This window comes from Carcharhinus amblyrhynchos, unplaced genomic scaffold (genome assembly GCF_965287045.1).
Source record: "Carcharhinus amblyrhynchos unplaced genomic scaffold, sCarAmb.v2.hapA scaffold_43, whole genome shotgun sequence".
Taxonomy (NCBI): Eukaryota; Metazoa; Chordata; class Chondrichthyes; order Carcharhiniformes; family Carcharhinidae; genus Carcharhinus; species Carcharhinus amblyrhynchos.
The window spans coordinates 2,695,708-2,713,468 of record NW_027649784.1 but is presented as its reverse complement, the minus strand read 5'-3'; the positions used below and the strand labels follow the sequence as shown (position 1 = coordinate 2,713,468).

At 52.4% G+C, this 17,761-nt stretch overlaps 1 protein-coding gene across 2 annotated transcripts in view; it reads left to right on the top strand.

Annotated features, from left to right (window-relative positions):
- Positions 1-8,796, top strand: part of LOC145337120 (monocarboxylate transporter 13-like) — a 28,429-nt gene extending 19,633 nt beyond the window's left edge. For both annotated transcript variants that reach the window (XM_080181886.1, XM_080181887.1), the window contains exons 5-7: positions 552-695; positions 5,935-6,723; positions 7,853-8,796. In XM_080181886.1, the coding sequence (XP_080038012.1) occupies positions 552-695; positions 5,935-6,723; positions 7,853-8,118 (1,199 nt within the window). In that variant the 3' untranslated portion in view covers positions 8,119-8,796. The remainder of the gene's footprint in view (positions 1-551; positions 696-5,934; positions 6,724-7,852) is intronic.
- Positions 8,797-17,761: the final 8,965 nt, after the last annotated feature.

Genomic DNA, 17,761 nt, shown 5'->3' with positions numbered 1-17,761 from the left:
GTAAATCTCCTCTGCACTCTCTCCAATGCTTCCACATCCTCCTTATAGTGAGGTGACCAGAACTGCACACAATATTCCAAACGTGGTGTCACCAACATCTGATGTAGTTGCAGCATAACCCCACGGCTCTTAAACTCAAACCGTTTCTTCTCACTCACTGTGTAACTGTACAAAGTCACTGTTTATTCAGCAGGGTAAGGATTGCTCTCTGTGTAACTGTACAGAGTCAGTGTTTATTCAGCAGGGTAAGGATCACTCTCTGTGTAACTGTACAGAGTCAGTGTTTATTCAGCAGGGTAAGGATCACTCTCTGTGTAACTGTACAGAGTCAGTGTTTATTCAGCAGGGTAAGGATTGCTCTCTGTGTAACTGTACAGAGTCAGTGTTTATTCAGCAGGGTAAGGATCACTCACTGTGTAACTGTACAAAGTCAGTGTTTATTCAGCAGGGCAAGGATTGTTTGTAGGTTTGATTACCATATTGGGTTTGTGGTGCTGGTGATTGTGAGTTGGTTGCAGCTCTGAGAGAACCTATTGCTGTTTCTCCTGCAGGTCCCATAGCCAGTGCACTCAGTAACTATTTTGGAGCTCGCCCTGTGGTGATATTGGGTGCCTTTCTCTCCAGCCTGGGTCTGATGCTTGCTTGCTTTGCTACGAACCTGACTCACCTTTACCTCTCGATCGGACTTCTCTCAGGTGAGACGGGCTGAAGGTACTGGGTGGCGGATGTCGTGTGGATGGGTACTGATAACTGTCCCACTTTGCTGGGGAGGGAGGAGGAGGCCCCCACACAACCCCAAGTGAATGGCCTTGGCAGTGAAGGTAGAGGCCATTTGGACCACAGTGCTGGTGCAAGTCCTTCAACGTGGAATTTCAATCCCTTTTCGCTGTCTGTCTCCCAAAAGGCCAGGTGGTGAGGCTGTGGTGTCTGTGTCTCTTGTCCCACATTCCCAACACCCCCCACCACCTCCCCGCGTGGGAGCGAGTCCCGCACTCTCCCCCCACTCCCCCCACTGTGGGAGCGAGTCCCGCGCTCTCCCCCCACTCCCCCCACTGTGGGAGCGAGTCCCGCGCTCTCCCCCCACTCCCCCCACTGTGGGAGCGAGTCCTGCACTCTCCCCCCACTCCCCCCACTGTGGGAGCGAGTCCCGCACTCTCCCCCCACTCCCCCCACTGTGGGAGCGAGTCCCGCACTCTCCCCCCACTCCCCCCACTGTGGGAGCGAGTCCCGCACTCTCCCCCCACTCCCCCCACTGTGGGAGCGAGTCCCGCACTCTCCCCCCACTCCCCCCACTGTGGGAGCGAGTCCCGCACTCTCCCCCCACTCCCCCCACTGTGGGAGCGAGTCCCGCACTCTCCCCCCCTCCCCCCACTGTGGGAGCGAGTCCCGCACTCTCCCCCCACTCCCCCCACTGTGGGAGCGAGTCCCGCACTCTCCCCCCACTCCCCCCACTGTGGGAGCGAGTCCCGCACTCTCCCCCCACTCCCCCCACTGTGGGAGCGAGTCCCGCACTCTCCCCCCACTCCCCCCACTGTGGGAGAGTCCCGCGCTCTTCCCCCACTCCCCCCGCTGTGGGAGCGAGTCCCGCGCTCTCCCCCCACTCCCCCCGCTGTGGGAGCGAGTCCCACGCTCTCCCCCCACTCCCCCCGCTGTGGGAGCGAGTCCCGCGCTCTCCCCCCACTCCCCCCACTGTGGGAGCGAGTCCCGCGCTCTCCCCCCACTCCCCCCACTGTGGGAGCGAGTCCCGCACTCTTTCCCCACTCCCCCCACTGTGGGAGCGAGTCCCCCACTCCCCCACTCCTTCCCCCCATGCTGGAGTGAATCCTGCATTCTCCCCCATTCCCGCCCGCGGGAGCGAATCCCGCATTAACAAGTTTCTCCGGAATTCCCAGTTGGATTTATTAGTGACTGTCTGACGTTGATGGACGATTCTGGTCTTCCCCCGACAAATGGAGATATCTTCTGCTGCACCGATTGGAAAATTTCCAGAACCTTTCCATCAGGTCACCTCCCAGCCCGGTTCCCTGCCAGAGGAAAGAACCTTTGCTAATCTACAGATCTAATCTCATCCCACCACACGGCTGTGGCAGTTTATAAAATACGGAAGTTGATGACAGGAGCGCCGAGTCCACTAACCACCTTTTAAAGTTTCAGTTTGGCCCCTAAGCCGTGACTCAGCGAGCGGTGAGAATGAAGAACCTGAGGTGAGTCACTTAGATTTAAGGGGAAGTTAGATAAAGACTGGAGGAAGAAAGGGGCGGGAGATTATAGTGAGGGGTGGGAGGAGGCTGGAGTGCGGGACAAAGTGTAAGATGGAAATTTAACACAGCTTCAGATGAAAGGTTGCTGCTTCTGATATGTGGGCCCTTAAATCTAGACAGCACACCAAAGGATTTCCATTCTCGCCGCTCACTGAGTCATGACTTAGGGGCTGAACTGGAACCTTAAGATGGTTAGTGGGCTCGGCGCTCCTGCCGTCAACATCTGTATTTTATAAACTGCCACAGCTGTGTGGTTGGATGAGATTAGATCTGTGGATTAGCAAAGGCTGGGAGCTGACCTGATATCTCAGATTCCAGCAACACTCTCTGACCTGTCTTCATTAACGATTCCTTAGGCTAAATCTTAAAAGAGCTCGTCATGAAATGGTGACGCCCCCCCCCCCCCCCTCCAAATGTGTCTGTCTGGTTCGCCGATCCGGCTACCACCTCCTCAAGCCGATCACCGTCCTGCTTGGAGTTTACAGCTTTGTCAAAGCTGGCGCTGTCCACAGAACTTTGATATTCTGGGTGGCACAGTGGTTAGCACTGCTGCCTCTCAGTGCCAGGGACCCGATTTGCATCACTGTCTGTGTGGAATTTTGCATGTTCTCCCCTTGTCTGCATGTGTTGCCTCCCACAGTCCGAAAGATGTGCGGGTTAGATTTGATAGAGAAGTGTAAGATTTTGATGGGTATAGATAGAGTGAATGCCGGCAGGCTTTTTTTCCACTGAGGCTAGGGGAGAAAAAAACCCAAGGGCAAGGGTTAAGGGTGAAAGGAAAAAAAGTTTAAAGGGAAAATTGGATGGGGGGCTTCTTCACGCAGAGAGTGGTGGGAGTGTGGAATGAGCTGCCGGATAAAGTGGTAAACGCGGGGTCACTTTTAACATTTAAGAAAAACTTAGACAGGTACATGGATGAGAGGGGTGTGGAGGGATATGGTCCAACTGTAGGTCAGTGAGACTAAGCAAAAAATGGTTCAGCACAGACAAGAAGGGCCAAAAGGCCTGTTTCTGAGTGTAATTTTCTATGGTTAGGTGGATTGGCCATGCTAAATTGTCCCTTAGTGTCCAAAGATGTGTAGGTTAGGGTGGATTGGCCATGCTAAATTGTCCCTTAGTGTCCAAAGATGTGTAGGTTAGGGTGGATTGGCCATGCTAAATTGTCTCTTAGTGTCCAAAGATGTGCAGGTTAGGTGGACTGGCCATGCTAAATGGAAGTAGGTGTCGCTGGCTGGGTCAGCATTTATTGCCCATCCCTAGTTGACCCTTGGAAGGCAGTTGAGAGTCACCCACATTGCTGTGGCTCTGGAATCACATGTAGGCCAGACCGGGGTAAGGGTGGCAGATTTCCTTCCCTAAAGGAACCAGATGGGTTTTTCCAACAATGGGTCATCAGGAGATTCTTAATTCTAGATATTTTTTACTGAATTCAAATTCCACCATCTGCCGTGGTGGAATTTGAACCCGGGTGCCCCAGAACATTAGCTGAGTTTCTGGATTAATAGTCTAGTGATAATCCCACTCGGACATCAGCTCTGTGCGTCCCTTAGTCTCCAAAGATGTGCGGGTTGGGTTGATTGGCCATGCTAAACTGTGTTGGGGAGGTTAGCAGGTGGGGTTACGGGGATAGGGCCTGGGTGTGGGATTGTTGTCGGTGCAGACCCGATGGGCTGAGTGGCCTCCTTGTGCGCTGTAGGGATTTTATGATACCAAGTTACTTGATGCCTTTTGCCACCAGATTCATTTATGGTTCTCATTCAATCAAACCACTTGACTCTCTTTTAGACTTTACGTCCATTTAAGATACATCAATGTGCTTTTACGGTAATTTTGCTGAGAAACTCTCTCTATCCCCTCTTGGTTCCTGTTTTGCTTCTCCTCTGTGGTTTCTCAACTTGCTCATGACATTCATTCATTATTGCTTTGTCTCAAGTCTGGTCACAGGCAACTGCTTTCAATCTGTCAGCTGATGTGTGGGCAAAACAGCAATGAGATAATGAGCAGTTAGAACATGGGGCAGGCTGGCGTGGGAGTGGGCGCGCTGGGGCAGGCTGTTGTGTGAAACATAACGGCTAATTAAATTAATTCCTTCTTGTCTGCCCTTGCTCCAGATCCTTACATATCTGTGGACTTACCTAAAAGCCTCTTAAACACCCCTATTGTATCTGCCTCCAACACCACCCCTGGCAGCGTCTTCCAGACACCCACCACTCTCTGTATGTAAAACAAAAAACTTACCCCTCACATCTCCTTTGAACTTCCTGCCTCTCGTCTTAAGTGTGTGGCCCCCTTAGTATTAGACATTTCACCTCTGGGGAAAATAGGTTCCAACTGGCAACCCGATCTGTGCCTCATCATTTTATATTCTTCTATCCAGTCTCCCCTCAGCCTCCACCACTCCAGAGAAAACAACCCTAGTTTATCCAGCCTCTCCTTATAGCTCATACCCTCTACTCCAGGCAGCATCCTGGTAAACCTCGTCTGCACCCTCTCCGAAGCCTCCACGTCCTTCTGTGACGTGGCGGTGAGAATTGAACACAATACTCTCTGTGCGGCTTAACCTAAGTTTTATAAAGCTACACTCTTGTGCTCAATGCTGCGACCAATCGAGGTGAGCATGCCGTATGGTGTCTCTGGGTTGGGTGGGAAGCAGAGATCAGTGATCAGTGGAGATCATGCCTTCCGTTCTCAGCCTCTGGAACCCCCTCTCTACACTGCTCCATCTCTCCAGCTCCCCCTCCTCCTTAACAACCACTCAAAGTGACCTCTGAGTGTTTATTCACCTATCCCAATATCGTCTCATGTGCCTTAGTATTTTGTTCTGTACCACTCCTTCTTAAGTAAGGAGACTGGAACTGTGTGCTCTATTCGAGATGTGGTCTCACCTATGTCCTGTATAACTGAACTGTTATTTTTATGTTTGATTTGACTTAGTTTGATCAGGATACGATGAAAAGTATTGTTTCTTGTGTGCTATACAGGCATAACGTACAGTTCATAGAGTACATAAGAGAGAGGGAAAGGGGAGGGTGCAGAATATAGAATCAGAGAATCCCTACAGTGTTGAAGGAGGCCATTCGGTCCATTGAGCTCGCAGTGACAACAATCCCACCCAGGCCCTATCTCCATAACCCCGCGTATTTACCCAACTAATTCCCCTAACACTAAGGGGCAATTTAGCGTGGCCAATTCACCTAACCTGCACGTCTTTGGATACTAAGGGACAATTTAGCATGGCCAATCCACCTAACCTGCGTATCTTTGGACATTAAGGGGCAATTTAGCATGGTCAATCCCCCTAACCTGCACATCTTTGGACATGAAGGGGCAATTTAGCATGATCAATCCATCCAGCCTGCGCACTTTTGGACTGTGGGAGGAAACCGGAGCTCCCAGAGGAAACCCATGCAGATACGGGGAGAATGCGCAAGCTCCACATAGACAGTGACCCAAGCCGGGAATCGAACCCGGGTCCCTGATGCTGTGAGGCAGCAGTGCTAGCCACTGTGCCACCCTCAATATGTTCAGTTCTCCTCGTAATAGTGTCTGCTTTCTTCATGCCTTGCTGCTAACAGTTTGTGCACTCGAACGCCCAGATCTCTCTGTACCTTGGCAGTGTGAATGGGAAGTGTTTTTATAACTGCCTGTCCTGTCCCCCCTGTTGGCTTGGTAGGTTTCGGCTGGGCGTTAGTCTTCACCCCGGCAGTGGCTGCTGTAAGTCGTTACTTCAGTAAGAGGCGGACTCTGGCCATGGGAATCGCCTTCACGGGGGTCGGTATTGGCTCCTTTGTCTTCTCGCCCCTCTTCCAGTACCTGATCGACGAGTACACATGGAGGGGGGCCCTGCTTATCGTCGCTGGCCTGAAGCTGAACCTCGTGGTCTGCGGTGCCCTAATCCGACCCCTGACCCTGAGGGAGGACCTGGTGTGTGACGAGGTGCCGGGAGGCGGGGGGACGTCCTGTTGCCGGGGCGCCGGGGCCATGATCTTTGACCTGCTGGACCTGACCCTGCTGCGACACTGGCCCTTCCTGACCCTGGTGCTGTCCGTCACTCTGATCAATGCCGGCTACTTTGTGCCGTACGTCCACTTTGTGGCCCACGCTCTGTCCATCGGCTTTGACGAGTACAAGGCGGCCTTCCTGATCTCGGTGGCTGGGGTGATGGACCTGATCGGCCGCCTCCTATCGGGCTGGTTCTCTGACCTGCGGAAGATGCGACTGATCCACATCCTGATCCTGTGGACCTTGCTGACGGGCCTGAGTCTGATCGCCATCCCCTTCGGCCGTTCCTACTCGCTGCTCATGACAATCAACGTGGTGTACGGTTTCTGCGCCGGGGCCCTCACCCCTGTGGTCTTCTCCCTGCTGCCGGAGATCGTTGGGATTGGGAGGATCTACGGAGCGTTGGGGCTGCTGCAGATGCTGGAGAGTGTGGGGGGCCTCCTGGGAGCCCCCATATCAGGTACGGAAGGAAATCCCAATCCCCCCTCCTTCTCCCTGCCCTTCCCTCCCCCCTCCCCGGGATTCAGGGTAGACCATATAGGACGGAGATGAGGAGACGCTTCTTACCCAGAGAGTGATGAGCCTGTGGCATTCATTCCCACAGGAAATAGTTGATACCAAAACATTGAATGTATTCAAGAGGTGGCTGGATAGAGCCCTTGGGAGTGAATGGGATCAAAGGTTATGGAAAGAAATTATTGAGTTTGATGATCAGCCAGGGTTTACTAGGATGCTACAGGGACTTGATGGATTGAGATACAAGGAGAGGCTGGATAGACCGGGACTTTTTTCTCTGGAGCGTAGGAGACTGATGGAGCTTATAGAGGTCTATAAAATAATGAGGGGCACAGATCAGCTCGATAGTCAATATCTTTTCCCAAAGGTAGGGGAGTCTAAAACGAGAGGGCACAGGTTTAAGGGGAGAGGGGAGAGATACAAAAGGGTGCAGAAGGGCAATTTTTTTCACACAGAGGATGGTGAGTGTCTGGAACAAGCTGCCAGAGGCAGGAGTAGAGGTGGGTACAGTTTTGTCTTTTAAAAGTGCTTAGACAGTTTCAAGGGTAAAATGGGAATATAGGAGGATATGGGCCAAATGTGGGCAATTGGGACTTGCTTAGGGGTTTTAAATAAGAGGGCAGCATGAACAAGTTGGGCCGAAGGGACTGTTTCCACGCTGTGAGCCTCTATGACTCCTAATGGCGGAGTAGGCTCGAAGGGTCAGATGGGCCTCCTACTTCTGTCTTATATATTTCCAGCAGATTTTACCAGCAACTGAGGACCGAAACTTTAAAAGCGTGGACTTTCCTGAGGGGAAAGTAACTGTCTCCAGACCTCACCTGACCTGTCAATCATCCCCAACTCAAACCCCCCCAGAGGTCTATAAAACCCCAGGACCCTGCATTAGGCCAGACTAAAATCGGCATTATATGGCTTCGGTGACAATTTGAGACACCAGTTACAGATACCAGGATGCCGGCAGCTTGCCGAGGTTGTCACAAAACATCCTGCGGAGAAACCCGATCGAAATGCAATTCTTAAAGGCGCAGTATTGTCACACCGATCTAATCATTGCCACTTTCCACTTGCAGGCTGGCTTCGCGACGTCACCGGTAACTACACGGCTTCCTTTGTGGTGGCTGGTACCTTTCTCCTCCTCGGCAGCCTGGCTCTCCTTGGTATTCCCAGTGCCTTGTCCTGCTCCTGCCTCCCGCCTGCCAGGCAGCCCCGGATGGAGGAGGGGGAAGAGGAGGAGTGTAAATCCATGGCGGTTTCGAATGGATCCGGCCTGGAGGCACAGTGCCTACCGATCGAACCCAACAGCGCCGCAGTGTCAGTAAACGCAGAAGTGGTTTGAGCGGAGGGGGTGACCTGCTTCCTGCTGGAAGTGGACGGTGATATCTCGGCCGACCTCTCCCCCAGTTCCAGTTTAAACACAGAGCGGGTATTAGCACTGGGCCAGTGGGGTTCGAGACAGAGTTCGCAGCAGATTAAACTGGAGCCTGTGTGAATGACAGAGGCTCACGACTGGAACTACAGCCAAGTTCACCCCCCACCACCCCACCCCAACCCCGTCAAGAGCAGGTTCATTTCCCTCGCATCAGGCAGGAAGCCCAGGATGGTGACAAACTCAACACTTCAAATAGTGGGCTCTCCACTGGCCCAGGCATTAGCCACCATCACCACTGGGCTAGGACGTCCACCATGGCAACCAATTAGAAAAGGCTAGCTCTCACTCACTTCTCTCAGTCCCCCTCCCTCTCCCTCCCTGTGTCTCTCCCTCTCTATCTCCCCTCTCTCTCTCTTTCTCCCTCCTCTCTCTCTCTTTCTCCCTCCTCTCTCTCTATCTCCCTCTGTCTACCTCCCTGTCTCTCTCTCTCTCTTTCTCTTCCTCCCTGTCTCGCTCCATCCTACCCTCTCTCTTTCTTTCTCTCTCTCCCCCCTCCCTGTCTTGCTCTCTCTCCTCCTCTCTACACCTCCCTGTCTCTCTCTCTTTCTCTCCCTCCCTGCCTCGCTCCATCCTTCCCTCTCTCTCTCCCCCCTTGTCTTGCTCTCTCTCTCTCTGTCTCTCTCTCTCTCTCTCTCTCTCCCTCCCTCCCCCTCTCTCTCTCTCTCCCTCCCCCCCCTCTCCTTCCCCCTCCCTCCCCCCCTCTCCTTCCCCCTCCCTCCCTGTGTCTCTCTCTCTCTCCGTCTCACGCGCTCTCTCTCTCTTTCTCTCTCTCCCTGTCTCTGTCACTGTCTGTTTCTGTCACTCTCTCTCTCTCTCTCTCTCCCTCTTCCTCCCTCCCTCCCTGTCTCTGTCACTGTCTGTTTCTGTCTGTCTGTCTCTCTCTCTCTCTCTCTCTCTCTCTCTCTCCCTCCCTCCCTCCCTCCCCCCTTCTTTGTCTTTCTCTCTCCCTCCCTCCCTCCCTCCCTGTCTCTGTCACTGTCTCTGTTTCTGTCTCTCCCTCCCCCTCCCTGTCTCGCGCTCTCTCTCTCTCTCTCTCTCTCTCCCCCCTCTCTCCCTGTCTGAGTTTAGTGGGAGACCAGGCGCGATGGTGACTGCAGTCAAACAGCCGACTGCTACTTGCCTTTGGCAGCCTTGTGAGGGAGGGGGGGGGGGGGGGGGGGGGCGGGGGCGGACAAGCCGGGCAGGGGTTTGCGTGAAGCACTTAGCACCCAGCCTGACCCCTGCCCCTGGCCCACTCCTCGAGGCACCTTCTGCCTGGGTCCCTGAGCGAAGGTGCTAGCCCTCGGTGCTGACAGTATCAAATCTAATACCCCACTGATAGAAATGGTTAAATAACCGGGGGTGACTTGAGTTGTAGTAAGCTAAATTTTGTTTCTGTTGTCGACAGTTTCTCCCCCGTTGTGTGAAGCGATGAAATGTGAATTTGCAGAGTCTCGGGGAGAGAGTGACCGGCTGGCCTGTGAGTGGACATCCCTCTCTCCGCCTGGGGATCCCGCCAGTACTCTCCGGGACTCTCCTCCTCTCCGGACCTGCACCAGCTGATGTGCCTTGGGGAGTCGGGTTTAACTGGAGGAGGGGTGCGAGCGGGCGCTGAATCTGGGGAAACTCGGTGCCCCCCGCCGCCCCCCCTTCCCTCCCCACTCAGTGCAATCTCTCAGGAATACCGTTCTCCCGACGCTGCCCAATACCAAACCTGCTGCCTGTTTTGCTGCTGCTTTGATTACAAACTTGAGAATGTTGCAAACAATAAAATAGTTTTTAAAAAATATCCTTGTCTTCTCTTCTCTGTTAAAGCTCAGCTGAGGTCAGCCATGACCCTTGTCCACAAGGTCTCTGTCTCCTGGCGCGGGGAGGGAGGGTGGGGGTGGGTAGAAATGGCAGGGCTCTGTCAGAGGGGCAGTGTCGCAGTGCTGGAGCCAGAGCCCGAGGGCAATGCTGAGGGAGTGCCGCACTGTCAGAGGGTCGGTGCCGAGGGAGCGCCGCACTGTCAGAGGGTCAGTGCCGAGGGAGCGCCGCACTGTCAGAGGGTCAGTGCTGAGGGAGTGCCGCACTGTCAGAGGGTCAGTGCTGAGGGAGCACCGCACTGTCAGAGGGTCAGTGCCGAGGGAGCGCCGCACTGTCAGAGGGTCAGTGCTGAGGGAGCGCCGCATGGCCAGACGGTCAGTGCCGAGGGAGCGCCGCCCTGTCAGAGGGTCGGTGCCGAGGGAGCGCCGCCCTGTCAGAGGGTCGGTGCTGAGGGAGTGCCGCACTGTCAGAGGGTCAGTGCCGAGGGAGCACCGCTCTGTTGCAATTGCTGTCTATCAGATTAATTTTGGATGAAATATTAATATGAGATCTCTGTCTGTCCCCTCAGGTGGAAGTTTAAAAACACCCACAGTCAAAAGAACAGCACAGCATAGGAGCAGGCCCTTCAGCCCACCAAGCCTGTGCTGACACATGATACCTTTCTAAAGACCTGCCTCTATGTGGTCAGTATCCCCTCTATTCCCTGCCTTTGCATGTACCTGTCAAGATGCCTCTTACACGTTGCTATTGTGTCTGGCGTTCTAAGCACCCTCCATGTAAAAACATCTCCTTTAATCTTTCCTCCTTTTACTTTTAGCGTCCCGACAGTGCAGCGGGAGGCCATTCGGCCCATCGAGTCTGCACCAACCACAATCCCACCCAGGCCCTCTCTCCGTTGCCCCATGCATTTACCCTAGCTAGTTCCACTGACACTAAGGGACAACTTAGCACGGCCAGTCCACGTAACCAGCACAACTGTGGGAGGAAACCCACACAGACACGGGGAGAATGTGCAGACTTCACACAGATAGTGACCCAAGCTGGAAATCGAACCCAGGACCCTGGTGCTGTGAGGCAGCAGCGTTAACCCACCGTGCCATCGTGCTGCCTTACGTCCCTTAGTGATTGACCTGACTCTCCGTTCTATCTGTGCCCCTCATAATTTTGTAAACTTCTGTCAGTTCACCCCTCAGACTCTGAAAACAAACCAAGGGTGGCACAGCGCTGCTGCCTCACAGCGCAAGGGACCCGGGTTCAATTCCCAGCTTTGGTCACTGTGCAGAGTCTGCACGTTCACCCAGTGTCTGCGTGGGTTTCCTCTGGGTGCTCCAGTTTCCTCTCTCAGTCCAAAGATGTGCAGGGGTTAGTTGGAATGGTCATGCTAATTTTCCCCTTAGTGTCCAAAAATGTGCAGGTTAGATGGATTGGCCATGCTAAATTGTCCCTTAGTGTCCAAAGATGTGTAGGTTACGTGGATTGGCCGTGCTAAATTGCCCCTCAGTGTCCAAAGATGTGTAGGTTAGGGTGGATTGGCCATGCTAAATTGTCCCTCAGTGTCCAAAGATGTGCAGGTTAGGGTGGATTGGCCATGCTAAATGTGTTCAGCTACAGGGATAGGGTGGAAGTGGGCTTGGGTAAGATGCTTTTTTGGAGAGTTAGTGCAGACTCGATGGGCTGAACGGCCGTCTCCCGCAGTGCCGAGTTCCTCTGGTTCCAGGTCATGGGGAGGTGGGCCTGCTTGGTCAGGAGAGGATGAGCTTTGGGGAAGATAAAATTGAAACAGCCTTGGTATTTTATTTTTTTTGGAATTGCGGAAAGTAATCTTGTTTTAAGTTGGCCTGTGTGCCTTGTTGCTGAATGCCTCCCACAATAGAGTTGACAGAGTGTGTCGCTCTTGAGAATAATGCCAGCGAACTCACTGAAATTCCCAGAAACCAAACAGATGGTAAACGTTGCGAGTATTCATGGTTTCCGGAACTCAGTGTTCCTTATTGTGGCCAATTCCCAGCAGAGTTCTGGATAGAATATCGCTATTGTGTTACAAATGAGTGGTTCAAGTGTGGGACCCATTCTATTGGTCTCGTAACACAGTACCATCTCCCTCGGATATTCCCCACACACACACTGACTCTCACTGGGGTACGGGTCCCCCACACACACACACTGACTCTCACTGGGGTACGGGTCCCACACACACACACACTGACTCTCACTGGGGTACGGGTCCCACACACACACACTGACTCTCACTGGGGTACGGGTCCCACACACACACTGACTCTCACTGGGGTACGGGTCCCACACACACACACTGACTCTCACTGGGGTACGGGTCCCACACACACACACTGACTCTCACTGGGGTACGGGTCCCACACACACACACACACACACACACACACACACACTGACTCTCACTGGGGTACGGGTCCCACACACGCACACACTGACTCTCACTGGGGTATGGGTCTCACACACACACTCTGACTCTCACTGGGGTACGGGTTCCACACACACACACACACACACACACACACTCTGACTCTCACTGGGGTACGGGTCCCCCACACACACACACACACACACACACACACACACACACACACACACTGACTCTCACTGGGGTACGGGCCACACACACACACACACACACACACACACACACACACACACTGACTCTCACTGGGGGACGGGTCCCACACACACACACACACTGACTCTCACTGGGGGACGGGTCCCACACTGACTCTCACTGGGGTAAAGATTGGGTAAAGAGTGGGGATGGTGGGAGATACAAAGGGACATGTTTAATGGGGTGAGGGATGTGAATGTGTTTATACTGTCAGGAATTAGATTGTTGGGATGGGACAGATAGATACAGAGAGACTAACAGAACATTCACTTGATTTGACCCAGTTTCCTGCTGAGTTACTTGACTCTGTGATCGTTGCTGTAATTCTGTGGGAACTTCCCTGCATCTGTGTGAACAAGTGGAGGAGGGATTGCTGTAACGTCTCACCAGATAAGATGGCATGTGACAATCGGCATTCATTTTGTATCAGTTGGCTTTGGGAATGGGGGGTTAATCCAAGACTGTTGACCTTGAGATCAGAGTGTGAAACTGAATGATACTGAAACATGGTAGGTAACGTCCGCCCTATCAGTTGGCACTGTACCTTGTTCAGTCTGTTTATGTATCTTAGTGATTACACACAGCAGATTGCAAAGTCAAAGGAGACTGACTGCACAGTGAAAAACGAAGATTTTCTTTAGATGATACTTCCCTCGGAGCTCCCTCTACACTGTCCCCCATTAAACACTCCCAGGACAGGTACAGCACGGGGTTAGATACAGAGTAAAGCGCTCTCTACACTGTCCCCATCAAACACTCCCAGGACAGGTACAGCATGGGGTTAGATACAGAGTAAAGCTCCCTCTACACTGTCCCCCCATCAAACACTCCCAGGACAGGGACAGCACAGAGTTACATACAGAGTACAGACAGCAGTAAACATTGATGGTTACTGCTCGTGATTCTTGCAGCTTTTTTGGGGTAGGGTGTGGTCGCCAACTCTTGATTCTGTAGAAATAGACGATGAATGACTCTGCTGGCCCCCAGGAGACAAATCTTATTCATCTGAGTGTCATTGTTTGTTCCAAACTAATTAGCCCTGGTGGGGTTTGAAAGGAGGTGTCTCAGGGATGGTACTGCACCATCTCATTAGCTAGCGGGTTTACTTGCTTTGTGATTGGCTGGGAACCGCCGTCGAGGAAGTTGTCGATCGGCCGTGAGTGGAGCGAATGGAGGCTGGATATCATAGAATCCCTTCAGCAGAGAAGGAGGCCATTTGGCCCATCAAGCCTGCAACGATAACAATCCCACCCAGGCACTATTCCTGAAATCCCATGTATTTACCCTGTTAGCCTCCCCAAGACTAAAGGGCAATTTAGCATGGCCAATCCACCTAACCTACACATCTTTGGACACTAAGGGGTAATTTACCATGACCAATCCACCTAACCTGCACAACTTCTGGACTGTGGGAGGAAACCGGAGCACCCAGAGGAAATCCACGCAGACATGGGGAGAACATGCAAACCTCACACAGTCACCAAGCAGGGAATTGAACCAGGGTCCCTGGCGCTGTAAGGCAGCAGTGCTCACCACTGTGCCACCCGTAGTCATCTCAGAGATTTGCAGAATTAGCGCTGTAAATCTCATTTTGTGATGGGCGTGGACAAGGATCCTAACCTGGGGGCCTACCAGACGGTAGCCTATTCTTCCTGACCCTTTATCCAGCTGCAGCCTCGAGATTTTGGAGATTTAATCGAGATATTCTTATCGGCAGCAGATTTTCTTCCCTAAAAGACATTAGTGAACCTGATGGTATTTTGCAGATTCTTAATTCCAGATATTTTTTATTGAATCCAAATTCCACCGTCTGCCCTGGCGGGATTCGAACCCGGGTCCCCCAGAACATTAGATTAATACAAAGAACCGGCCCGTTGGCGCCTCCGAGCCTGGACCGACTATGCTGCCTGATTGAATTGAAACCCCTACCCTTCTGGGGACCATATCCCTCTCTTCCCATCCTATTTGTGTACTTGTCAAGATGCCCCTTAAAAGTCATTATCGAATCCACTTCCACTACCTCCCCCCTGGCAGTGAGTTCCAGGCACCCACCACCCTCTGTGTAAACAAAAAACCTGCCTCGTATATCTCCTTTAAACCTTGCCCCTCGCACCTTAAACCTGTCCCCCCCCCTAGTAATTGACTCTTCCACCCTGGGAAAAAAGCTTCTGACTATCCACTCTGTCCATGGCCCCTCATAATCTTGTAGACAAACAGTCTAGAAATAATCTTGTAGACAAATGGTCTAATATCACTAGGCCATCACCTTTCCCGGCTTTTGTTTATCGCAGTGCTTGTAATGGCAAACAGATCAGAGACCCGCTTGGTAGGTATATTGCTGTCCCATCTGAGCACGATGAGGCCTAAGCTTCAGGTATAACCACACCCGGAAATCCGGCGTTGAGACTGACCATTTTCCAACATCCCAAGTGACTGCTTAAGGTGGGCGTGTAACCCCTTGAAGGCACTCGTGAGGGACTCATCCCCTCTTTGACACTGGGATACAATGGGTGAGGCTGGGGTTGGGGGCTTAGTTTGAAAAACTCTCCCTCTCTCTCCCCCATTGTGGGACTGGTGAGAGTTGAAGGAAAGTGTCTCTTGAAAGATGCAGTAGGTACCCTCACCACCTCCCCCCCACCATCCCTTCCACGAGGCCTCTGCTTCCCCTCCTGCCCTGACCAAGGCCGCAAGGAACTACAAAAGGTCGTGAATGTAACCCAATCCAGCACGCAAACCAGCCTCCCATCCATTGACTCTGTCTACGCTTCCCTCGGGAAAAGCAGCCAGCGTAATTAAGTACTCCAGGCGCCCCGGACATTCTCTCTTCCACCTTCTTCTGTCGGCAAAAAGATACAAAAGTGTGAGGTCATGTACCGACCGACTCAAGAACAGCTTCTTCCCTGCTGCTGTCAGATCTTTGAACGGACTTGTCTTATATTAAGCTGATCTTTCTCTACACCCTAAGTATGGCTGTAACTACTATTAGGAATCTGCTGTTGACCATGAAATCATTGTTAATTGTCGGAAAAACCCATCTGGTTCACCAATGTCCTTTAGAGAAGGAAATCTGCTGTCCTTACCCCGGTCTGGCCTACATGTGACTCCAGAGCCACAGCAATGTGGTTGACTCTCAACTGCCCTCCAAGGGTAACTAGGGATGGGGCAATAAATACTGGACCCAGCCAACGATGCCCGTGTCCCACGAACAAATAAACTATACTCTTCACCCTCTCCTTCCCTTCTCCCCGGTGTACTCTATGAACAGTGTGCATTGTCTATATAGCGCACAAAAAACAATACTTTTCACTGTATCCCAATACATGTGACAATAAAGTAGCTTATTTATTAGTTCCAAGTAGGCTTACATTAACACTGCAGTGAAGCCACAGTGAAAATCCCCTAGTTGCCACACTCTGGCACCTGTTTGGGTAACACTGAGGGAGAATTTAGCACCTTACCACGTCTTTGGGACTGTGGGACGAAACCCACGCGGACACAGGGAGAACATGCGGACTCTGCACAGACAGTGACCCAAGCCAGGAATCGAACCTGGGTCCCTGGCACTGAGATAGCGGTGCCAACCACTCTGTCACTCGAATCATTGATTGTGAATCTGCGGCGAGGGAGGAGAGGGAATAAGGGTCCCCCCCCCAAAGGGCAGTCTCAGGATCAGATTTCAGCTTAAAGTAACCCAGAGTGCGGTGAGCTTTTGTTCATTAAACCTGGATCGAGCATTGAACTTGGGACCTATGATCGATATTTTAATGTGTGCTGGGGACAGAGGTTGCAGCTCTGGGGCTCCATCTACAGGTATTTGCTCTCTGTTTATCCTCGTCAGTATTGAGAAACTCGCACAAGAGATTCGCTGCTTTCGGTGATGTCCACTGAAAGATGATTCTTGTGGCAGGATACCAGGGGGTCTGCACTGAGGGGCTACAGACCAGGATGCTGTCTGGGAAGGAGCGTTTGAGCTATAAGGAGAGACTGGATAGACTTCAATTGTAGAATTGCAGAAAGAGGCCATCGAGCCTGCACCGACAACAATCCCACACAGACCCTATACTCATCACCCCACACATTTACCCTACTAATCCTCCTGACACTAAGGGGCAATTTAGCATGGCCAATCCCCCTAATCTGCAGATCTTTGGACACTAAGGGGAAATTTGACATGGCTAATCCACCCAACCTGCACATCTTTGGACCATGGGAGGAAACCGGAGCACCCGGCAGAAACCCATGCAGACATGGGGAGAAGCTGCAAACTTCACAAAGACAGTCACCCTGAGGCCCGCTTTGAACCTGGGTCCCTGGCGCTGTGAGGCCACTGTCCCTCGGGCTGCCAAGTTGTTGGATTAGAGTAGAGAAGGCTGAGGAGGGGGGACATGATTGAGGCGTATAAGATTACGAGGGGTGTGGACAGGGTGAGTAGGAAGCAGCCGTTCCTCTTGGTTGAGGGGTCAATCACGAGGGGCGTAGCTTTCAGGTAAAGGGCCAGGAGATTCAGGGGGGATTTGAGAAGAAGGTTTTTCACAGAGAGGCTGGTGGGAACCTGGTGTGCACTGCCTGGGAAGGTCGGAAACCTTACACCCTTTAAAAAATATTTGGAGAAGCACCTGAAATATCAGAACATTCAAGGATATGAGACAAGTGCAGAAAAATGTCCACTTTCGAGGTAGTTAATGTCGGTGCAGACTCGATGGGCTGAAGGGCCTTTTCTGCTCTGTATGATTCTGTGACTCCCAGCCAGTGTTTTGGGATCTTTCACCCGAGATAGTAGACGCTACTTGTCTCAAACCCCCTCCCCGTGGGAGCACGTTCTACATTCTCCTCCACCCCCCCCCCCCCCCCCCCCCCCAGCCCTTCCTGACCTCTATTAGTTCCCAGACAGACGTTAAGAGAAGAATTAGCTGCTGGAGAAACGATATCCCCTGGCCCGGTGGCACAGGAATCAAATGGGTCCCGATCGCTTTGCGGGATCTTGCTGTGCAGTGATTGGCTGCCATATCTCTGATTTCACAAGAGTGACAGCTCTTCAAAGCTATTGGCTGCCAAGCGGTTTGGGATAGGGGAGGATGTGAACGGCGCTACGGCAATCTATTGGTTTTTATTCGATTCTGGAATCCAGGGGAA